At 47.5% G+C, this 18,891-nt stretch overlaps 1 protein-coding gene across 1 annotated transcript in view; it reads left to right on the top strand.

Annotated features, from left to right (window-relative positions):
- LOC149975352 (solute carrier family 15 member 1-like) overlaps positions 1 to 18,891 on the top strand; it is a 74,328-nt gene that overhangs the window by 20,106 nt on the left and 35,331 nt on the right. The window contains exons 7-11 of the mRNA XM_090206949.1: positions 1,416 to 1,506; positions 3,405 to 3,488; positions 3,615 to 3,697; positions 6,887 to 6,973; positions 8,273 to 8,362. Of these exons, the coding sequence (XP_090063075.1) occupies positions 1,416 to 1,506; positions 3,405 to 3,488; positions 3,615 to 3,697; positions 6,887 to 6,973; positions 8,273 to 8,362 (435 nt within the window). The remainder of the gene's footprint in view (positions 1 to 1,415; positions 1,507 to 3,404; positions 3,489 to 3,614; positions 3,698 to 6,886; positions 6,974 to 8,272; positions 8,363 to 18,891) is intronic.

Genomic DNA, 18,891 nt, shown 5'->3' with positions numbered 1-18,891 from the left:
CCTCCTGTCCATGTATCCTGTCCTCCTGTCCATGTCTCCTGTCCTCCTGTCCTCCTGTCCTCCTGTACATGTATCCTGTCCTCCTGTCCTCCTGTCCATGTCTCCTGTCCTCCTGTTCTCCTGTCCATGTCTCCTGTCCTCCTGTCCTCCTGTCCATGTCTCCTGTCCTCCTGTCCTCCTGTCCATGTCTCCTGTCCTCCTCCTGTCCTCCTGTCCTCATATCCTCCTGTCCATGTATCCTGTCCTCCTGTCCTCCTGTCCATGTCTCCTGTCCTCCTGTCCTCCTGTCCATGTCTCCTGTCCTCCTGTCCTCCTGTCCATGTATCCTGTCCTCCTGTCCTCCTGTCCATGTCTCCTGTCCTCCTGTTCTCCTGTCCATGTCTCCTGTCCTCCTGTCCTCCTGTCCATGTCTCCTGTCCTCCTCCTGTCCTCCTGTCCTCATATCCTCCTGTCCATGTATCCTGTCCTCCTGTCCTCCTGTCCATGTCTCCTGTCCTCCTGTCCTCCTGTCCATGTCTCCTGTCCTCCTGTCCTCCTGTCCATGTATCCTGTCCTCCTGTCCTCCTGTCCATGTCTCCTGTCCTCCTGTTCTCCTGTCCATGTCTCCTGTCCTCCTGTCCTCCTGTCCATGTCTCCTGTCCTCCTGTCCATGTCTCCTGTCCTCCTTCTGTCCTCCTGTCCTCCTATCCTCCTGTAAATGTCTCCTGTCCTCCTGTCCATGTCTCCTGTCCTCCTGTCCTCCTGTCCATGTCTCCTGTCCTCCTGTCCTCCTGTCCATGTCTCCTGTCCATGTCCCCTGTCCTCCTGTCCTCCTGTCCTCCTGTCCATGTCTCCTGTCCTCCTGTCTTCCTGTCCACCTGTCCTCCTGTCCATGTCTCCTGTCCTCCTGTCCATGTCTCCTGTCCTCCTGTCCATGTCTCCTGTCCTCTTGTCCTTCTGTCCTCCTGTCTCCTGTCCTCCTGTCAATGTCTCTTGTCCTCCTGTCCTCCTGTCCATGTCTCCTGTCCTCCTGTCCATGTCTCCTGTCCTCCTGTCCATGTCAACTGTCCTCCTGTGTCCTGTCCTCCTGTCCATGTCTCCTGTACTCCTGTCCTCCTGTCCATGTCTTCTGTCCTCCTGTCCATGTCTCCTGTCCTCTTGTCCTTCTGTCCTCCTGTCCATGTCTCCTGTCCTCTTGTCCTTCTGTCCTCCTGTCTCCTGTCCTCCTGTCCATGTCACCTGTCCTCATGTCCTCCTGTCCATGTCACCTGTCCTCATGTCCTCCTGTCCATGTCTCCTGTCCTCCTGTCCTCCTGTCTATGTCTCCTGTCCTCCTGTCCTCCTGTCCTCCTGTCTCCTGTCCTCCTGTCCATGTCTCCTGTCTTCCTGTCCTCCTGTCTCCTGTCCTCCTGTCCTCCTGTCCATACATTCTCCAGGAGAAACAGAGGAGCACGTTCTTCTCCATCTTCTACCTGTCAATCAACGCTGGTAGTCTCCTGTCTACTGTCATTACACCCATCCTCAGAGGTATGACCATAACCCTAAACTAACACAATACCTGTTCTCCTGTCTACTGTCATTACACCCATCCTCAGAGGTACGACCATAACCCTAAACTAACACAATACCTGGTCAGACTTTACATTACTAACTCTAAACTAACACAATACCTGGTCAGACTTTACATTACTAACTCTAAACTAACACAATACCTGGTCAGACTTTACATTACTAACTCTAAACTAACACAATACCTGGTCAGACTTTACATTACTAACTCTAAACTAACACAATACCTGGTCAGACTTTACATTACTAACTATAAACTAACACAATACCTGGTCAGACTTGACTAATACTAACCCTAAACTAACACAATACCTGTTCTCCTGTCTACTGTCATTACACCCATCCTCAGAGGTACGACCATAACCCTAAACTAACACAATACCTGGTCAGACTTTACATTACTAACTCTAAACTAACACAATACCTGGTCAGACTTTACATTACTAACTCTAAACTAACACAATACCTGGTCAGACTTTACATTACTAACTCTAAACTAACACAATACCTGGTCAGACTTTACATTACTAACTCTAAACTAACACAATACCTGGTCAGACTTTACATTACTAACTATAAACTAACACAATACCTGGTCAGACTTGACTAATACTAACCCTAAACTAACACAATACCTGTTCTCCTGTCTACTGTCATTACACCCATCCTCAGAGGTACGACCATAACCCTAAACTAACACAATACCTGGTCAGACTTTACATTACTAACTCTAAACTAACACAATACCTGGTCAGACTTTACATTACTAACCCTAAACTAACACAATACCTGGTCAGAGTTTACATTACTAACTCTAAACTAACACAATACCTGGTCAGACTTTACATTACTAACTCTAAACTAACACAATACCTGGTCAGACTTTACATTACTAACCCTAAACTAACACAATACCTGGTCAGACTTTACATTACTAACTCTAAACTAACACAATACCTGGTCAGACTTTACATTACTAACCCTAAACTAACACAATACCTGGTCAGACTTTACATTACTAACCCTAAACTAACACAATACCTGGTCAGACTTTACATTACTAACTCTAAACTAACACAATACCTGGTCAGACTTGACTACTATAAACTCTAAACTAACACAATACCTGGTCAGACTTGACTACTACTAATTCTAAACTAACACAATACCTGGTCAGACTTTACATTACTAACTCTAAACTAACACAATACCTGGTCAGACGTGACTACTACTAACTCTAAACTAACACAATACCTGGTCAGACTTTACATTACTAACTCTAAACTAACACAATACCTGGTCAGACTTGACTACTATAAACTCTAAACTAACACAATACCTGGTCAGACTTGACTACTATAAACTCTAAACTAACACAATACCTGGTCAGACTTGACATTACTAACTCTAAACTAACACAATACCTGGTCAGACTTTACATTACTAACCCTAAACTAACACAATACCTGGTCAGAGTTTACATTACTAACCCTAAACTAACACAATACCTGGTCAGACTTTACATTACTAACTCTAAACTAACACAATACCTGGTCAGACTTTACATTACTAACCCTAAACTAACACAATACCTGGTCAGACTTTACATTACTAACCCTAAACTAACACAATACCTGGTCAGACTTTACATTACTAACCCTAAACTAACACAATACCTGGTCAGACTTTACATTACTAACTCTAAACTAACACAATACTTGGTCAGACTTGACATTACTAACTCTAAACTAACACAATGCCTGGTCAGACTTGACTATGGTTATGCCTGTGCAATAGGGCCAGTTCCTCCATCCAATAGCGCAGTGAGCCAGAAGCATGTGTGTTCCCTCCTCCAGGTCAGGAGTGTGGTATCCACTCCCAACAGAAGTGTTATCCTCTGGCCTTCGGCGTCCCTGCAGCCCTCATGGTGGTGGCTCTCAGTGAGTACTGTTACCACTACATGGAGGAGCTTCCTTCCTCTCCTTGCCTCTATCAACCATCAGTATTGATCTGAACTCTGTCTCTGTCTAGTTAACAGAGGTGGACGTATTTCTGTGTTTCCACAGTCGTGTTCATTATGGGCAGTGGCATGTACAACAAGACTGCTCCTAAAGGCAACATTATGCTGGAGGTCTGCAAGTGTATCGGGGTAAGACAGTCTAATAACACACAGACAGTAAGGGGGTAAGACAGTCTAATAACATACAGACAGTAAGGGATGAGACAGTCTAATAACACACAGACAGTAAGGGTGTAAGACAGTCTAGTAGCATACAGTAAGGGATGAGACAGACTAATAACATACAGACAGTAAGGGGGTAAGACAGTCTAGTAACATACAGACAGTAAGGGATGAAACAGACTAATAACATACAGACAGTAAGGGGGTAAGACAGTCTAGTAACATACATACAGTAAGGGATGAGACAGACTAATAACATACAGACAGTAAGGGGGTAAGACAGTCTAATAACATACAGACAGTAAGGGGATAAGACAGTCTAATAACATACAGTAAGGGATGAGACAGACTAATAACATACAGACAGTAAGGGATGAGACAGTCTAGTAACATACAGACAGTAAGGGATGAGACAGTCTAGTAGCATACAGACAGTAAGGGGGTAAGACAGTCAAATAACACACAGACAGTAAGGGATGAGACAGTCTAATAACATACAGACAGTAAGGGGGTAAGACAGTCTAATAACATACAGACAGTAAGGGGATAAGACAGTCTAATAACATACAGACAGTAAGGGTTGAGACAGTCTAGTAACATACAGACAGCAAGGGATGAGACAGTCTAGTAGCATACAGACAGTAAGGGATGAGACAGTCTAATAACATACAGACAGTAAGGGATGAGACAGTCTAGTAACATACAGAGAGCAAGGGATGAGACAGTCTAGTAGCATACAGACAGTAAGGGATGAGACAGTCTAATAACATACAGACAGTAAGGGGGTAAGACAGTCTAGTAACATACAGACAGTAAGGGATGAGACAGTCTAATAACATACAGACAGTAAGGAGGTAAGACAGTCTAATAACATACAGACAGTAAGGAGGTAAGACAGTCTAATAACATACAGACAGTAAGGGGGTAAGACAGTCTAGTAACATACAGACAGTAAGGGATGAGACAGTCTAATAACATACAGACAGTAAGGAGGTAAGACAGTCTAATAACATACAGACAGTAAGGGGGTAAGACAGTCTAATAACATACAGACAGTAAGGGGGTAAGACAGTCTAGTAACATACAGACAGTAAGGGATGAGACAGTCTAATAACATACAGACAGTAAGGAGGTAAGACAGTCTAATAACATACAGACAGTAAGGGGGTAAGACAGTCTAATAACATACAGACAGTAAGGGGGTAAGACAGTCTAGTAACATACAGACAGTAAGGGATGAGACAGTCTAATAACATACAGACAGTAAGGAGGTAAGACAGTCTAATAACATACAGACAGTAAGGAGGTAAGACAGTCTAATAACATACAAACAGTAAGGGGGTAAGACAGTCTAGTAACATACAGACAGTAAGGGATGAGACAGTCTAATAACATACAGACAGTAAGGAGGTAAGACAGTCTAATAACATACAGACAGTAAGGGGGTAAGACAGTCTAATAACATACAGACAGTAAGGGGGTAAGACAGTCTAGTAACATACAGACAGTAAGGGATGAGACAGTCTAATAACATACAGACAGTAAGGAGGTAAGACAGTCTAATAACATACAGACAGTAAGGGGGTAAGACAGTCTAATAACATACAGACAGTAAGGGGGTAAGACAGTCTAGTAACATACAGACAGTAAGGGATGAGACAGTCTAATAACATACAGACAGTAAGGAGGTAAGACAGTCTAATAACATACAGACAGTAAGGAGGTAAGACAGTCTAATAACATACAGACAGTAAGGGGGTAAGACAGTCTAGTAACATACAGACAGTAAGGGATGAGACAGTCTAATAACATACAGACAGTAAGGAGGTAAGACAGTCTAATAACATACAGACAGTAAGGGGGTAAGACAGTCTAATAACATACAGACAGTAAGGGGGTAAGACAGTCTAGTAACATACAGACAGTAAGGGATGAGACAGTCTAATAACATACAGACAGTAAGGAGGTAAGACAGTCTAATAACATACAGACAGTAAGGGATGAGACAGTCTAATAACACACAGACAGTAAGGGATGAGACAGTCTAGTAACATACAGGCAGTAAGGGATGAGACAGTTTAATAACATACAGGCAGTAAGGGATGAGACAGTCTAATAACACACAGACAGTAAGGTGGTAAGACAGTCTAGTAACATACAGACAGTAAGGGATGAGACAGTCTAATAACATACAGACAGTAAGGAGGTAAGACAGTCTAATAACATACAGACAGTAAGGGGGTAAGACAGTCTAGTAACATACAGACAGTAAGGGATGAGACAGTCTAATAACATACAGACAGTAAGGTGGTAAGACAGTCTAGTAACATACAGACAGTAAGGGATGAGACAGTCTAATAACATACAGACAGTAAGGAGGTAAGACAGTCTAATAACATACAGACAGTAAGGTGGTAAGACAGTCTAGTAACATACAGACAGTAAGGGATGAGACAGTCTAATAACATACAGACAGTAAGGGATGAGACAGTCTAATAACATACAGACAGTAAGGTGGTAAGACAGTCTAATAACATACAGACAGTAAGAAGGTTAGACAGTCTAATAACATACAGACAGTAAGGAGGTAAGACAGTCTAATAACATACAGACAGTAAGGGGGTAAGACAGTCAGATAACATACAGACAGTAAGGGATGAGACAGTCTAATAACATACAGACAGTAAGGAGGTAAGACAGTCTAGTAACATACAGACAGTAAGGAGGTTAGACAGTCAGATAACACACAGACAGTAAGGGGGGTAAGACAGTCTAGTAACATACAGACAGTAAGGGATGAGACAGTCTAATAACATACAGACAGTAAGGGATGAGACAGTCTAATAACATACAGACAGTAAGGAGGTAAGACAGTCTAGTAACATACAGACAGTAAGGAGGTTAGACAGTCAGATAACACACAGACAGTAAGGGGGGTAAGACAGTCTAGTAACATACAGACAGTAAGGGATGAGACAGTCTAATAACATACAGACAGTAAGGGATGAGACAGTAATAAAATACAGACAGTAGAAGACTTACAGTGTCATATCTTTCCATGTGAAACTCTACAGGAAGTGAATGTGATATTCAACAACAATGTCTGGTTTTCAGCAGAGCTATTAAGTGTTTTTGTGTTCTTTCGCTCCTCTCTAGTTTGCCATAAAGAACCGCTTCAGACATCGCAGCAAGACGTTCCCTAAGAGAGAACACTGGATGGACTGGGCCCATGAGAAATATGACGTAGGGCCATGTTCATCGGCCAATGGGAAAACCAGCACAACCAAATTAGCAGTTCATAAAACTGTTGAAAATGAAAGTCAACTGAAGGATGTTTACAACACAGAGAACTCATTAATAAATCCTTCCTCTCCTCTTCTTCCTCCTTCTCCTCTCCTCTCTGCTCTCCTTCTCTCTCCTCCTCCTCTCCTTTCTGCTCTCCTCCTCCCATCCTCCTCTCTCCTTCCCCTTCTCTCCTCTCTCCTCCTCCCGTCCTCTCTCCTTCCCCTCTCCTCTCTGCTCTCCTCCTCCTCCCCGTCCTCCTCTCACCTCCTCCTTCTCTCCTCTCTCCTCCTCCTCCCCGTCCTCCTCTCTCCTCTTCCTCCCATCCTCCTCTCTCCTCCTCTCCTTTCTGCTCTCCTCCTCCCATCCTCCTCTCTCCTCCTCCTCTCCTTTCTGCTCTCCTCCTCCCGTCCTCCTCTCTCCTCCTCCTCTCCTTTCTACTCTCCTCCTTCTCCCATCCTCCTCTCTCCTCCTCCCGTCCTCCTCTCTCCTCCTCCTCTCCTTTCTGCTCTCCTCCTCCCGTCCTCCTCTCTCCTCCTCATCTCCTTTCTGCTCTCCTCCTTCTCCCATCCTCCTCTCTCCTCCTCCTCCCGTCCTCGTCTCTCCTCCTCCTCTCCTTTCTGCTCTCCTCTTCCTCCCATCCTCCTCTCTCCTCCTCCTCTCCTTTCTGCTCTCCTCCTCCTCCTGTCCTGCTCTCTCCTCCTCCTTCTCCTCCTCCTTCTCCTTTACTCTCTCCTCCTCCTCCTCTCCATCCTCCTCTCTCCTCCTCCTTCTTCTCTCCTTTCTCCTCCTCCTCCCATCCTCCTCTCCTTTTTGCTCTCCTCCTCCTCCCATCCTCCTCTCTCATCCTCTCCTTTCTGCTTTCCTCCTCCTCCCCATCCTCCTCTCTCCTCCTCCTTCTTCTCTCCTTTCTCCTCCTCCCATCCTCCTCCTCCCGTCCTCCTCCCGTCCTCCTCCCGTCCTCCTCCTTCTCCTCTCCTCTCTCCTCCTCCTCCCCATCCTCCTCTCTCCTCCTCCTTCTTCTCTCCTTTCTCCTCCTCCTCCCATCCTCCTCTCTCCTCCTCCTCTCCTTTCTGCTCTCCTCCTCCTCCTCCCGGCCTCCTCTCTCCTCCTCCTCTCCTTTCTGCTCTCCTCCTCCTCATCCTCCTCTCTCCTCCTCCTCTCCTTTCTTCTCTCCTCTTCCCGTACTCCTCTCTCCTCCTCCTTCTCTCCTCTCTCCTCCTCCTGCCCGTCCTCCACGTTCCTCCTCCTCTCCTCCAGAAATTGCTGGTGGCCCAGGTGAAGATGGTGCTGAAGGTTCTGTTTCTCTACATCCCCCTTCCCATGTTCTGGACTCTGTTTGACCAACAGGTAAGAACCCTAACTCTAAACCCATCCATCTAAGTAACATAATGAAAAAATCCCTATCAAAATGTGTCAGTTTAATCTAGAGATATCTGTTTCAGCTAGAGATATCAGTTTCAGCTAGACAGATCAGTTTCAGCTAGACAGATCAGTTTCAGCTAGAGAGATCCGTTTCAGCTAGATAGATCCGTTTCAGCTAGAGAGATCAGTTTCAGCTAGAGAGATCAGTTTCAGCTAGACAGATCAGTTTCAGCTAGAGAGATCGGTTTCAGCTAGATAGATCGGTTTCAGCTAGATAGATCGGTTTCAGCTAGATAGATCGGTTTCAGCTAGATAGATCGGTTTCAGCTAGATAGATCGGTTTCAGCTAGATAGATCTGTTTCAACTAGAGAGATCAGTTTCAGCTAGATAGATCGGTTTCAGCTAGATAGATCGGTTTCAGCTAGATAGATCGGTTTCAGCTAGATAGATCGGTTTCAGCTAGATAGATCGGTTTCAGCTAGATAGATCTGTTTCAACTAGAGAGATCAGTTTCAGCTAGATAGATCGGTTTCAGCTAGACAGATCTGTTTATGGTACAGATATCAATTTAAGATAGATATATTTTTTGCATTGGCTGCGTCTCAATCCAATCGTCCGCCGATGTTCAGCATCGGCAGTGAAAGGTGGCAGAGCGAGAGCGCTCTTTGGCAGAACATGAGACAATTCATCTGACGGTACCCGGTGCTGGTTTGAAAAATTAATGGAATTATGAAGGTAGATTTGAACCTACCCACATGTTGGGAACCCCTAAACTACCCCGTAACCCTTAAACTAACCCCTAAGACTACTCACCCTAACCCCTAACCCCTAACCCCTAAGACTACTCACCCTAACCCCTAAGACTACTCACCCTAACCCCTAACCCCTAAGACTACTCACCCTAACACCTAAGACTACTCACCCTAACCCCTAACCCCTAAAACTACTCACCCTAACCCCTAACCCTTAAGACTACTCTCCCTAACCCCTAACACCTAATACTACTCACCCTAAACCCTAACCCCTAAGACTAATCACCCTAACCCCTAACCCCTAAGACTACTCACCCTACCCCCTAACCCCTAACCCCTAAGACTACTCACCCTAACCCCTAACCCCTAAGATTACTCACCCTAACCCCTAATACTACTCACCCTAACCCCTAAACCCTAATACTACTCACCCTAACCCCTAAACCCTAATACTACTCACCCTAAACCCTAACCCCTTAGACTACTCACCCTAACTCCTAACCCCAAAGACTACTCACCCTAACCCTTAACCCCTAACCCCTAAGACTACTCACCCTAACCCCTAACCCCTTAGACTACTCACCCTAACCCCTAACCCCTAAGACTACTCACCCTAATCCCTAACCCCAAAGACTACTCACCCTAACCCCTAACCCCTAAGACTACTCACCCTAAACCCTAACCCCTAAGACTATTCACCCTAACCCCTAATCCCTAACCCCTAAGACTATTCACCCTAACCTCTAACCCCTAAGACTACTCACCCTAACCCCTAAGACTACTCACCCTAATCCCTAACCCCTAAGACTACTCACCCTAACCCCTAACCCCTAAGACTACTCACCCTAACCCCTAACCCTAACCCCTAACTCCTAAGACTACTCACCCTAACCCCTAAGACTACTCACCCTAACCTCTGAGACTACTCACCCTAACCCCTAAGACTACTCACCCTAACCCCTAACCCCTAATACTACTCACCCTAACCCCTAACCCCTAAGACTACTCACCTTAACCCCTAACCCCTAAGACTACTCACCCTAACCCCTAACCCCTAAGACTATTCACCCTAACCCCTAACCCCTAAGATGACTCACCCTAACCCCTAAGACTACTCACCCTAACCCCTAACCCCTAACCCCTAAGACTACTCACCCTAACCCCTAACCCCTAAGACTACTCACCCTAACCCCTAACCCCTAAGACTACTCACCCTAACCCCTAAGACTACTCACCCTAACCCCTAACCCCTAAGACTGCTCACCCTAACCCTGAACCCCTAAGACTACTCACCCTAACCTCTAAGACTACTCACCCTAACCCCTGACTACTCACCCTAACCCCTAACCCCTAATACTACTCACCCTAACCCCTAACCCCTAAGACTACTCACCTTAACCCCTAACCCCTAAGACTACTCACCCTAACCCCTAACCCCTAAGACTACTCACCCTAACCCATAACCCCTAAGACTACTCACCCTAACCCCAAGACTACTCACCCTAACCCCTAAGACGACTCACCCAAACCCCTAAGACTACTCACCCTAACCCCTAACCTCTAACCCCTAAGACTACTCACCCTAACCCCTAACCCCTAAGACTACTCACCCTAACCCCTAACCCCTAAGACTACTCACCCTAACCCCTAAGACTACTCACCCTAACCTCTAAGACTACTCACCCTAACCCCTAAGACTACTCACCCTAACCCCTAACCCCTAATACTACTCACCCTAACCCCTAACTCCTAAGACTACTCACCTTAACCCCTAACCCCTAAGACTACTCACCCTAACCCCTAAGACTACTCACCCTAACCCATAACCACTAAGACTATTCACCCTAACCCCTAAGACTATTCACCCTAACCCCTAACCCCTAAGACTACTCACCCTAACCCCAAGACTACTCACCCTAACCCCTAAGACGACTCACCCTAACCCCTAAGACTACTCACCCTAACCCCTAACCCCTAACCCCTAAGACTACTCACCCTAACCCCTAACCCCTAAGACTACTCACCCTAACCCCTAAGACTACTCACCCTAACCCCTAAGACTACTCACTCTAACCCCTAAGACCACTCACCCTAACCCCTAAGACTACTCACCCTAACCCCTAACCTCTAACCCCTAAGACTACTCACCCTAACCCCTAACCCCTAAGACTACTCACCCTAACCCCTAACCCCTAAGACTACTCACCCTAACCCCTAACCTCTAACCCCTAAGACTACTCACCCTAACCCCTAACACCTAAGACTACTCACCCTAACCCCTAAGACTACTCACTCTAACCCCTAAGACCACTCACCCTAACCCCTAAGACTACTCACCCTAACCCCTAACCTCTAACCCCTAAGACTACTCACCCTAACCCCTAACCCCTAAGACTACTCACCCTAACCCCTAACCCCTAAGACTACTCACCCTAACCCCTAACCTCTAACCCCTAAGACTACTCACCCTAACCCCTAACACCTAAGACTACTCACCCTAACCCCTAACCCCTAAGACTACTCTCCCTAACCCCTAACCCCTAAGACTACTCACCCTAACCCCTAACCCCTAAGACTACTCACCCTAACCCCTAACCCCTAAGACTACTCTCCCTAACCCCTAACCCCTAAGATTACTCACCCTAACCCCTAACACATAAGACTACTCACACTAACCCCTAACCCCTAAGACTACTCACCCTACCCCCTAACCCCTAACCCCTAAGACTACTCACTCTAACCCCTAACCCCTAAGACTACTCACCCTAATCCCTAACCCCTAAGACTACTCACCCTAACCTCTAACTCCTAAGACTACTCACCCTAAACCCTAACCCCTAAGACTATTCACCCTAACCCCTAACCCCTAACCCCTAAGACTATTCACCCTAACCTCTAACCCCTAAGACTACTCACCCTAACCCCTAAGACTACTCACCCTAACCCCTAAGACTACTCACCCTAACCCCTAACCCCTAAGACTACTCACCCTAACCCATAACCCCTAAGACTACTCACCCTAACCCCAAGACTACTCACCCTAACCCCTAAGACGACTCACCCAAACCCCTAAGACTACTCACCCTAACCCCTAACCTCTAACCCCTAAGACTACTCACCCTAACCCCTAACCCCTAAGACTACTCACCCTAACCCCTAACCCCTAAGACTACTCACCCTAACCCCTAAGACTACTCACCCTAACCTCTAAGACTACTCACCCTAACCCCTAAGACTACTCACCCTAACCCCTAACCCCTAATACTACTCACCCTAACCCCTAACTCCTAAGACTACTCACCTTAACCCCTAACCCCTAAGACTACTCACCCTAACCCCTAAGACTACTCACCCTAACCCATAACCACTAAGACTATTCACCCTAACCCCTAAGACTATTCACCCTAACCCCTAACCCCTAAGACTACTCACCCTAACCCCAAGACTACTCACCCTAACCCCTAAGACGACTCACCCTAACCCCTAAGACTACTCACCCTAACCCCTAACCCCTAACCCCTAAGACTACTCACCCTAACCCCTAACCCCTAAGACTACTCACCCTAACCCCTAAGACTACTCACCCTAACCCCTAAGACTACTCACTCTAACCCCTAAGACCACTCACCCTAACCCCTAAGACTACTCACCCTAACCCCTAACCTCTAACCCCTAAGACTACTCACCCTAACCCCTAACCCCTAAGACTACTCACCCTAACCCCTAACCCCTAAGACTACTCACCCTAACCCCTAACCTCTAACCCCTAAGACTACTCACCCTAACCCCTAACACCTAAGACTACTCACCCTAACCCCTAAGACTACTCACTCTAACCCCTAAGACCACTCACCCTAACCCCTAAGACTACTCACCCTAACCCCTAACCTCTAACCCCTAAGACTACTCACCCTAACCCCTAACCCCTAAGACTACTCACCCTAACCCCTAACCCCTAAGACTACTCACCCTAACCCCTAACCTCTAACCCCTAAGACTACTCACCCTAACCCCTAACACCTAAGACTACTCACCCTAACCCCTAACCCCTAAGACTACTCTCCCTAACCCCTAACCCCTAAGACTACTGACCCTAACCCCTAACCCCTAAGACTACTCACCCTAACCCCTAACCCCTAAGACTACTCTCCCTAACCCCTAACCCCTAAGATTACTCACCCTAACCCCTAACACATAAGACTACTCACACTAACCCCTAACCCCTAAGACTACTCACCCTACCCCCTAACCCCTAACCCCTAAGACTACTCACTCTAACCCCTAACCCCTAAGACTACTCACCCTAATCCCTAACCCCTAAGACTACTCACCCTAACCTCTAACTCCTAAGACTACTCACCCTAAACCCTAACCCCTAAGACTATTCACCCTAACCCCTAACCCCTAACCCCTAACCCCTAAGACTATTCACCCTAACCTCTAACCCCTAAGACTACTCACCCTAACCCCTAAGACTACTCACCCTAACCCCTAAGACTACTCACCCTAACCCCTAACCCCTAAGACTACTCACCCTAACCCCTAACCCCTAACACTACTCACCCTAACCCCTAAGACTACTCACCCTAACCCCTAACCCCTAAGACTACTCACCCTAACCCCTAACCCCAAAGACTACTCACCCTAACCCCTAACCCCTAAGACTACTCACCCTAACCCCTAACCCTAACCCCTAACTCCTAAGACTACTCACCCTAACCCCTAAGACTACTCACCCTAACCTCTAAGACTACTCACCCTAACCCCTAAGACTACTCACCCTAACCCCTAACCCCTAATACTACTCACCCTAACCCCTAACCCCTAAGACTACTCACCTTAACCCCTAACCCCTAAGACTACTCACCCTAACCCCTAACCCCTAAGACTACTCACCCTAACCCATAACCCCTAAGACTATTCACCCTAACCCCTAAGACTATTCACCCTAACCCCTAACCCCTAAGACTACTCACCCTAACCCCAAGACTACTCACCCTAACCCCTAAGACGACTCACCCTAACCCCTAAGACTACTCACCCTAACCCCTAACCCCTAACCCCTAAGACTACTCACCCTAACCCCTAACCCCTAAGACTACTCACCCTAACCCCTAACCCCTAAGACTACTCACACTAACCCCTAAGACTACTCACCCTAACCCCTAACCCCTAAGACTGCTCACCCTAACCCTTAACCCCTAAGACTACTCACCCTAACCCCTAAGACTACTCACTCTAACCCCTAAGACCACTCACCCTAACCCCTAAGACTACTCACCCTAACCCCTAATCTCTAACCCCTAAGACTACTCACCCTAACCCCTAACCCCTAAGACTACTCACCCTAACCCCTAACCCCTAAGACTACTCACCCTAACCCCTAACCTCTAACCCCTAAGACTACTCACCCTAACCCCAAACCCCTAAGACTACTCACCCTAACCCCTAACCCCTAAGACTACTCACCCTAACCCCTAACCCCTAAGACTACTCACCCTAACCCCTAACCCCTAAGACTACTCTCCCTAACCCCTAACCCCTATGATTACTCACCCTAACCCCTAACACATAAGACTACTCACACTAACCCCTAACCCCTAAGACTACTCACCCTACCCCCTAACCCCTAACCCCTAAGACTACTCACTCTAACCCCTAACCCCTAAGACTACTCACGCTAATCCCTAACCCCTAAGACTACTCACCATAACCCCTAACCCCTAAGATTACTCACTCTAACCCCTAACCCCTAATACTACTCACCCTACCCCCTAACCCCATAACCCCTAAGACTACTCACCCTAACCCCTAACCCCTAAGACTACTCACCCTAACCCCTAACCCCTAAGACTACTCACCCTACCCCCTAAACCCTAACCCCTAAGACTACTCACCCTAAACCCTAACCCCTAAGACTACTCACCCTAACCCCTAACCCCTAACCCCTAAGACTACTCACCCTAACCCCTAACCCCTAAGACTACTCACCCTAACCCCTAAGACTACTCACCCTAACCCCTAACCCCTAAGACTGCTCACCCTAACCCTTAACCCCTAAGACTACTCACCCTAACCCCTAAGACTACTCACTCTAACCCCTAAGACCACTCACCCTAACCCCTAAGACCACTCACCCTAACCCCTAAGACTACTCACCCTAACCCCTAACCTCTAACCCCTAAGACTACTCACCCTAACCCCTAACCCCTAAGACTACTCACCCTAACCCCTAACCCCTAAGACTACTCACCATAACCCCTAACCCCTAAGACTACTCACCCTAACCCCTAACCCCTAAGACTACTCACCCTAACCCCTAACCCCTAAAACTACTCTCCCTAACCCCTAAGCCCTAAGATTACTCACCCTAACCCCTAACACATAAGACTACTCACACTAACCCCTAACCCCTAAGACTACCCACCCTACCCCCTAACCCCTAACCCCTAAGACTACTCACCCTAATCCCTAACCCCTAAAACTACTCACCCTAACCTCTAACTCCTAAGACTACTCACCCTAAACCCTAACCCCTAAGACTATTCACCCTAACCCCTAACCCCTAAGACTATTCACCCTAACCTCTAACCCCTAAGACTACTCACCCTAACCCCTAAGACTACTCACCCTAACCCCTAAGACTACTCACCCTAACCCCTAACCCCTAAGACTACTCACCCTAACCCCTAACCCCTAACACTACTCACCCTAACCCCTAAGACTACTCACCCTAACCCCTAACCCCTAAGACTACTCACCCTAACCCCTAACCCCAAAGACTACTCACCCTAACCCCTAACCCCTAAGACTACTCACCCTAACCCCTAACCCTAACCCCTAACTCCTAAGACTACTCACCCTAACCCCTAAGACTACTCACCCTAACCTCTAAGACTACTCACCCTAACCCCTAAGACTACTCACCCTAACCCCTAACCCCTAATACTACTCACCCTAACCCCTAACCCCTAAGACTACTCACCTTAACCCCTAACCCCTAAGACTACTCACCCTAACCCCTAACCCCTAAGACTACTCACCCTAACCCATAACCCGTAAGACTATTCACCCTAACCCCTAAGACTATTCACCCTAACCCCTAACCCCTAAGACTACTCACCCTAACCCCAAGACTACTCACCCTAACCCCTAAGACGACTCACCCTAACCTCTAAGACTACTCACCCTAACCCCTAACCCCTAACCCCTAAGACTACTCACCCTAACCCCTAACCCCTAAGACTACTCACCCTAACCCCTAACCCCTAAGACTACTCACCCTAACCCCTAACCCCTAAGACTACTCACCCTAACCCCTAAGACTACTCACCCTAACCCCTAACCCCTAAGACTGCTCACCCTAACCCCTAACCCCTAAGACTATTCACCCTAACCCCTAACCCCTAAGACTACTCACCCTAACCCCAAGACTACTCACCCTAACCCCTAAGACTACTCACCCTAACCCCTAACCCCTAACCCCTAAGACTACTCACCCTAACCCCTAACCCCTAAGACTACTCACCCTAACCCCTAACCCCTAAGACTACTCACCCTAACCCCTGAGACTACTCACTCTAACCCCTAAGACCACTCACCCTAACCCCTAAGACTACTCACCCTAACCCCTAACCTCTAACCCCTAAGACTACTCACCCTAACCCCTAACCCCTAAGACTACTCACCCTAACCCCTAACCCCTAAGACTACTCACCCTAACCCCTAACCTCTAACCCCTAAGACTACTCACCCTAACCCCTCACCCCTAAGACTACTCACCCTAACCCCTAACCCCTAAGACTACTCTCCCTAACCCCTAACCCCTAAGACTACTCACCCTAACCCCTAACCCCTAAGACTACTCACCCTAACCCCTAACCCCTAAGACTACTCTCCCTAACCCCTAACCCCTAAGATTACTCACCATAACCCCTAACCCCTAAGATTACTCACTCTAACCCCTAACCCCTAATACTACCCACCCTACCCCCTAACCCCATAACCCCTAAGACTACTCACCCTAACCCCTAACCCCTAAGACTACTCACCCTAACCCCTAACACATAAGACTACTCACACTAACCCCTAACCCCTAAGACTACTCAACCTACCCCCTAACCCCTAACCCCTAAGACTACTCACTCTAACCCCTAACCTCTAAGCCTACTCACCCTAATCCCTAACCCCTAAGACTACTCACCATAACCCCTAACCCCTAAGATTACTCACTCTAACCCCTAACCCCTAATACTACCCACCCTACCCCCTAACCCCATAACCCCTAAGACTACTCACCCTAACCCCTAACCCCTAAGACTACTCACCCTAACCCCTAACCCCTAACCCCTAAGACTACTCACCCTAAACCCTAACCCCTAATACTACTCACCCTAACCCCTAACCCCTAAGACTACTTACCCTAACCCCTAACCCCTAAGACTACTCACCCTAACCCCTAACCCCTAATACTACTCACCCTACCCCCTAACCCCATAACCCCTAAGGCTACTCACCCTAACCCCTAACCCCTAAGACTACTCACCCTAACCCCTAACCCATAATACTACTCACCCTAACCCCTAACCCCTAAAACTACTCACCCTAACCCCTAAGACTACTCACCCTAACCCCTAACCCCTAAGAGTACTCACCCTAACCCCTAACCCCTAAGACTACTCACCCTAACCCCTAACCCCTAAGACTACTCACCCTAACCCCTAAGACTACTCACCCTAACCCCTAACCCCTACCACTGCTCACCCTAACCCTTAACCCCTAAGACTACTCACCCTAACCCCTAATCCCTAACCCCTAAGACTACTCACCCTAACCCCTAACCCCTAAGACTACCAACCCTAACCCCTAACCCCTAACACTGCTCACCCTAACCCTTAACCCCTAAGACTACTCACCCTAATCCCTAACCCCTAAGACTACTCACCATAACCCCTAACCCCTAAGACTACTCACCCTAACCCCTAACCCCTAAGACTACTCACCCTAAACCCTAACCCCTAAGACTACTCACCCTAACCCCTAACCCCTAAGACTACTCACCCTAACCCCTAACCCCTAAGACTACTCACCCTAACCCCTAAGACTACTCACCCTAACCCCTAACCCCTAAGACTACTCACCCTAACCCCTAAGACTACTCACCCTAACCCCTAAGACTACTCACCCTAACCCCTAACCCCTAACCCCTAAGACTACTCACCCTAAACCCTAACCCCTAAGACTATTCACCCTAACCCCTAACCCCTAAGACCACTCACCCTAACCCCTAAGACTACTCACCCTAACCCCTAACCCCTAAGACTACTCACCCTAACCCCTACCCCCTAATACTACTCACCCTAACCCCTAACCCCTAACCTCTAACTCCTAAGACTACTCACCCTAACCCCTAACCCCTAAGACTACTCACCCTAACCCCTAACCCCTAAGACTACTCACCCTAACCCATAAGACTACTCACCCTAACCCCTAAGACTACTCACCCTAACCCCTAAGACTACTCACCCTAACCCCTAACCCAACCCATAAGACTACTCACCCTAACCCCTAAGACTACTCACCCTAACCCCTAACCCCTAACCCCTAAGACTATTCACCCTAACCCTTAACCCCTAATACTACTCACCCTATCCCCTAATCCTACTCACCCTAACCCCTAACCCCTAAGACTACTCACCCTAACCCCTAAGACTACTCACCCTAACCCCTAAGACTACTCACCCTAACCCCTAACCCCTAAG

This window comes from Oncorhynchus mykiss, chromosome 18, assembly GCF_057628025.1.
Source record: "Oncorhynchus mykiss isolate SJ-2025 chromosome 18, ASM5762802v1, whole genome shotgun sequence".
In the NCBI taxonomy this organism is placed as follows: domain Eukaryota; kingdom Metazoa; phylum Chordata; class Actinopteri; order Salmoniformes; family Salmonidae; genus Oncorhynchus; species Oncorhynchus mykiss.
This window is presented reverse-complemented; position numbering and strand designations above follow the sequence as displayed.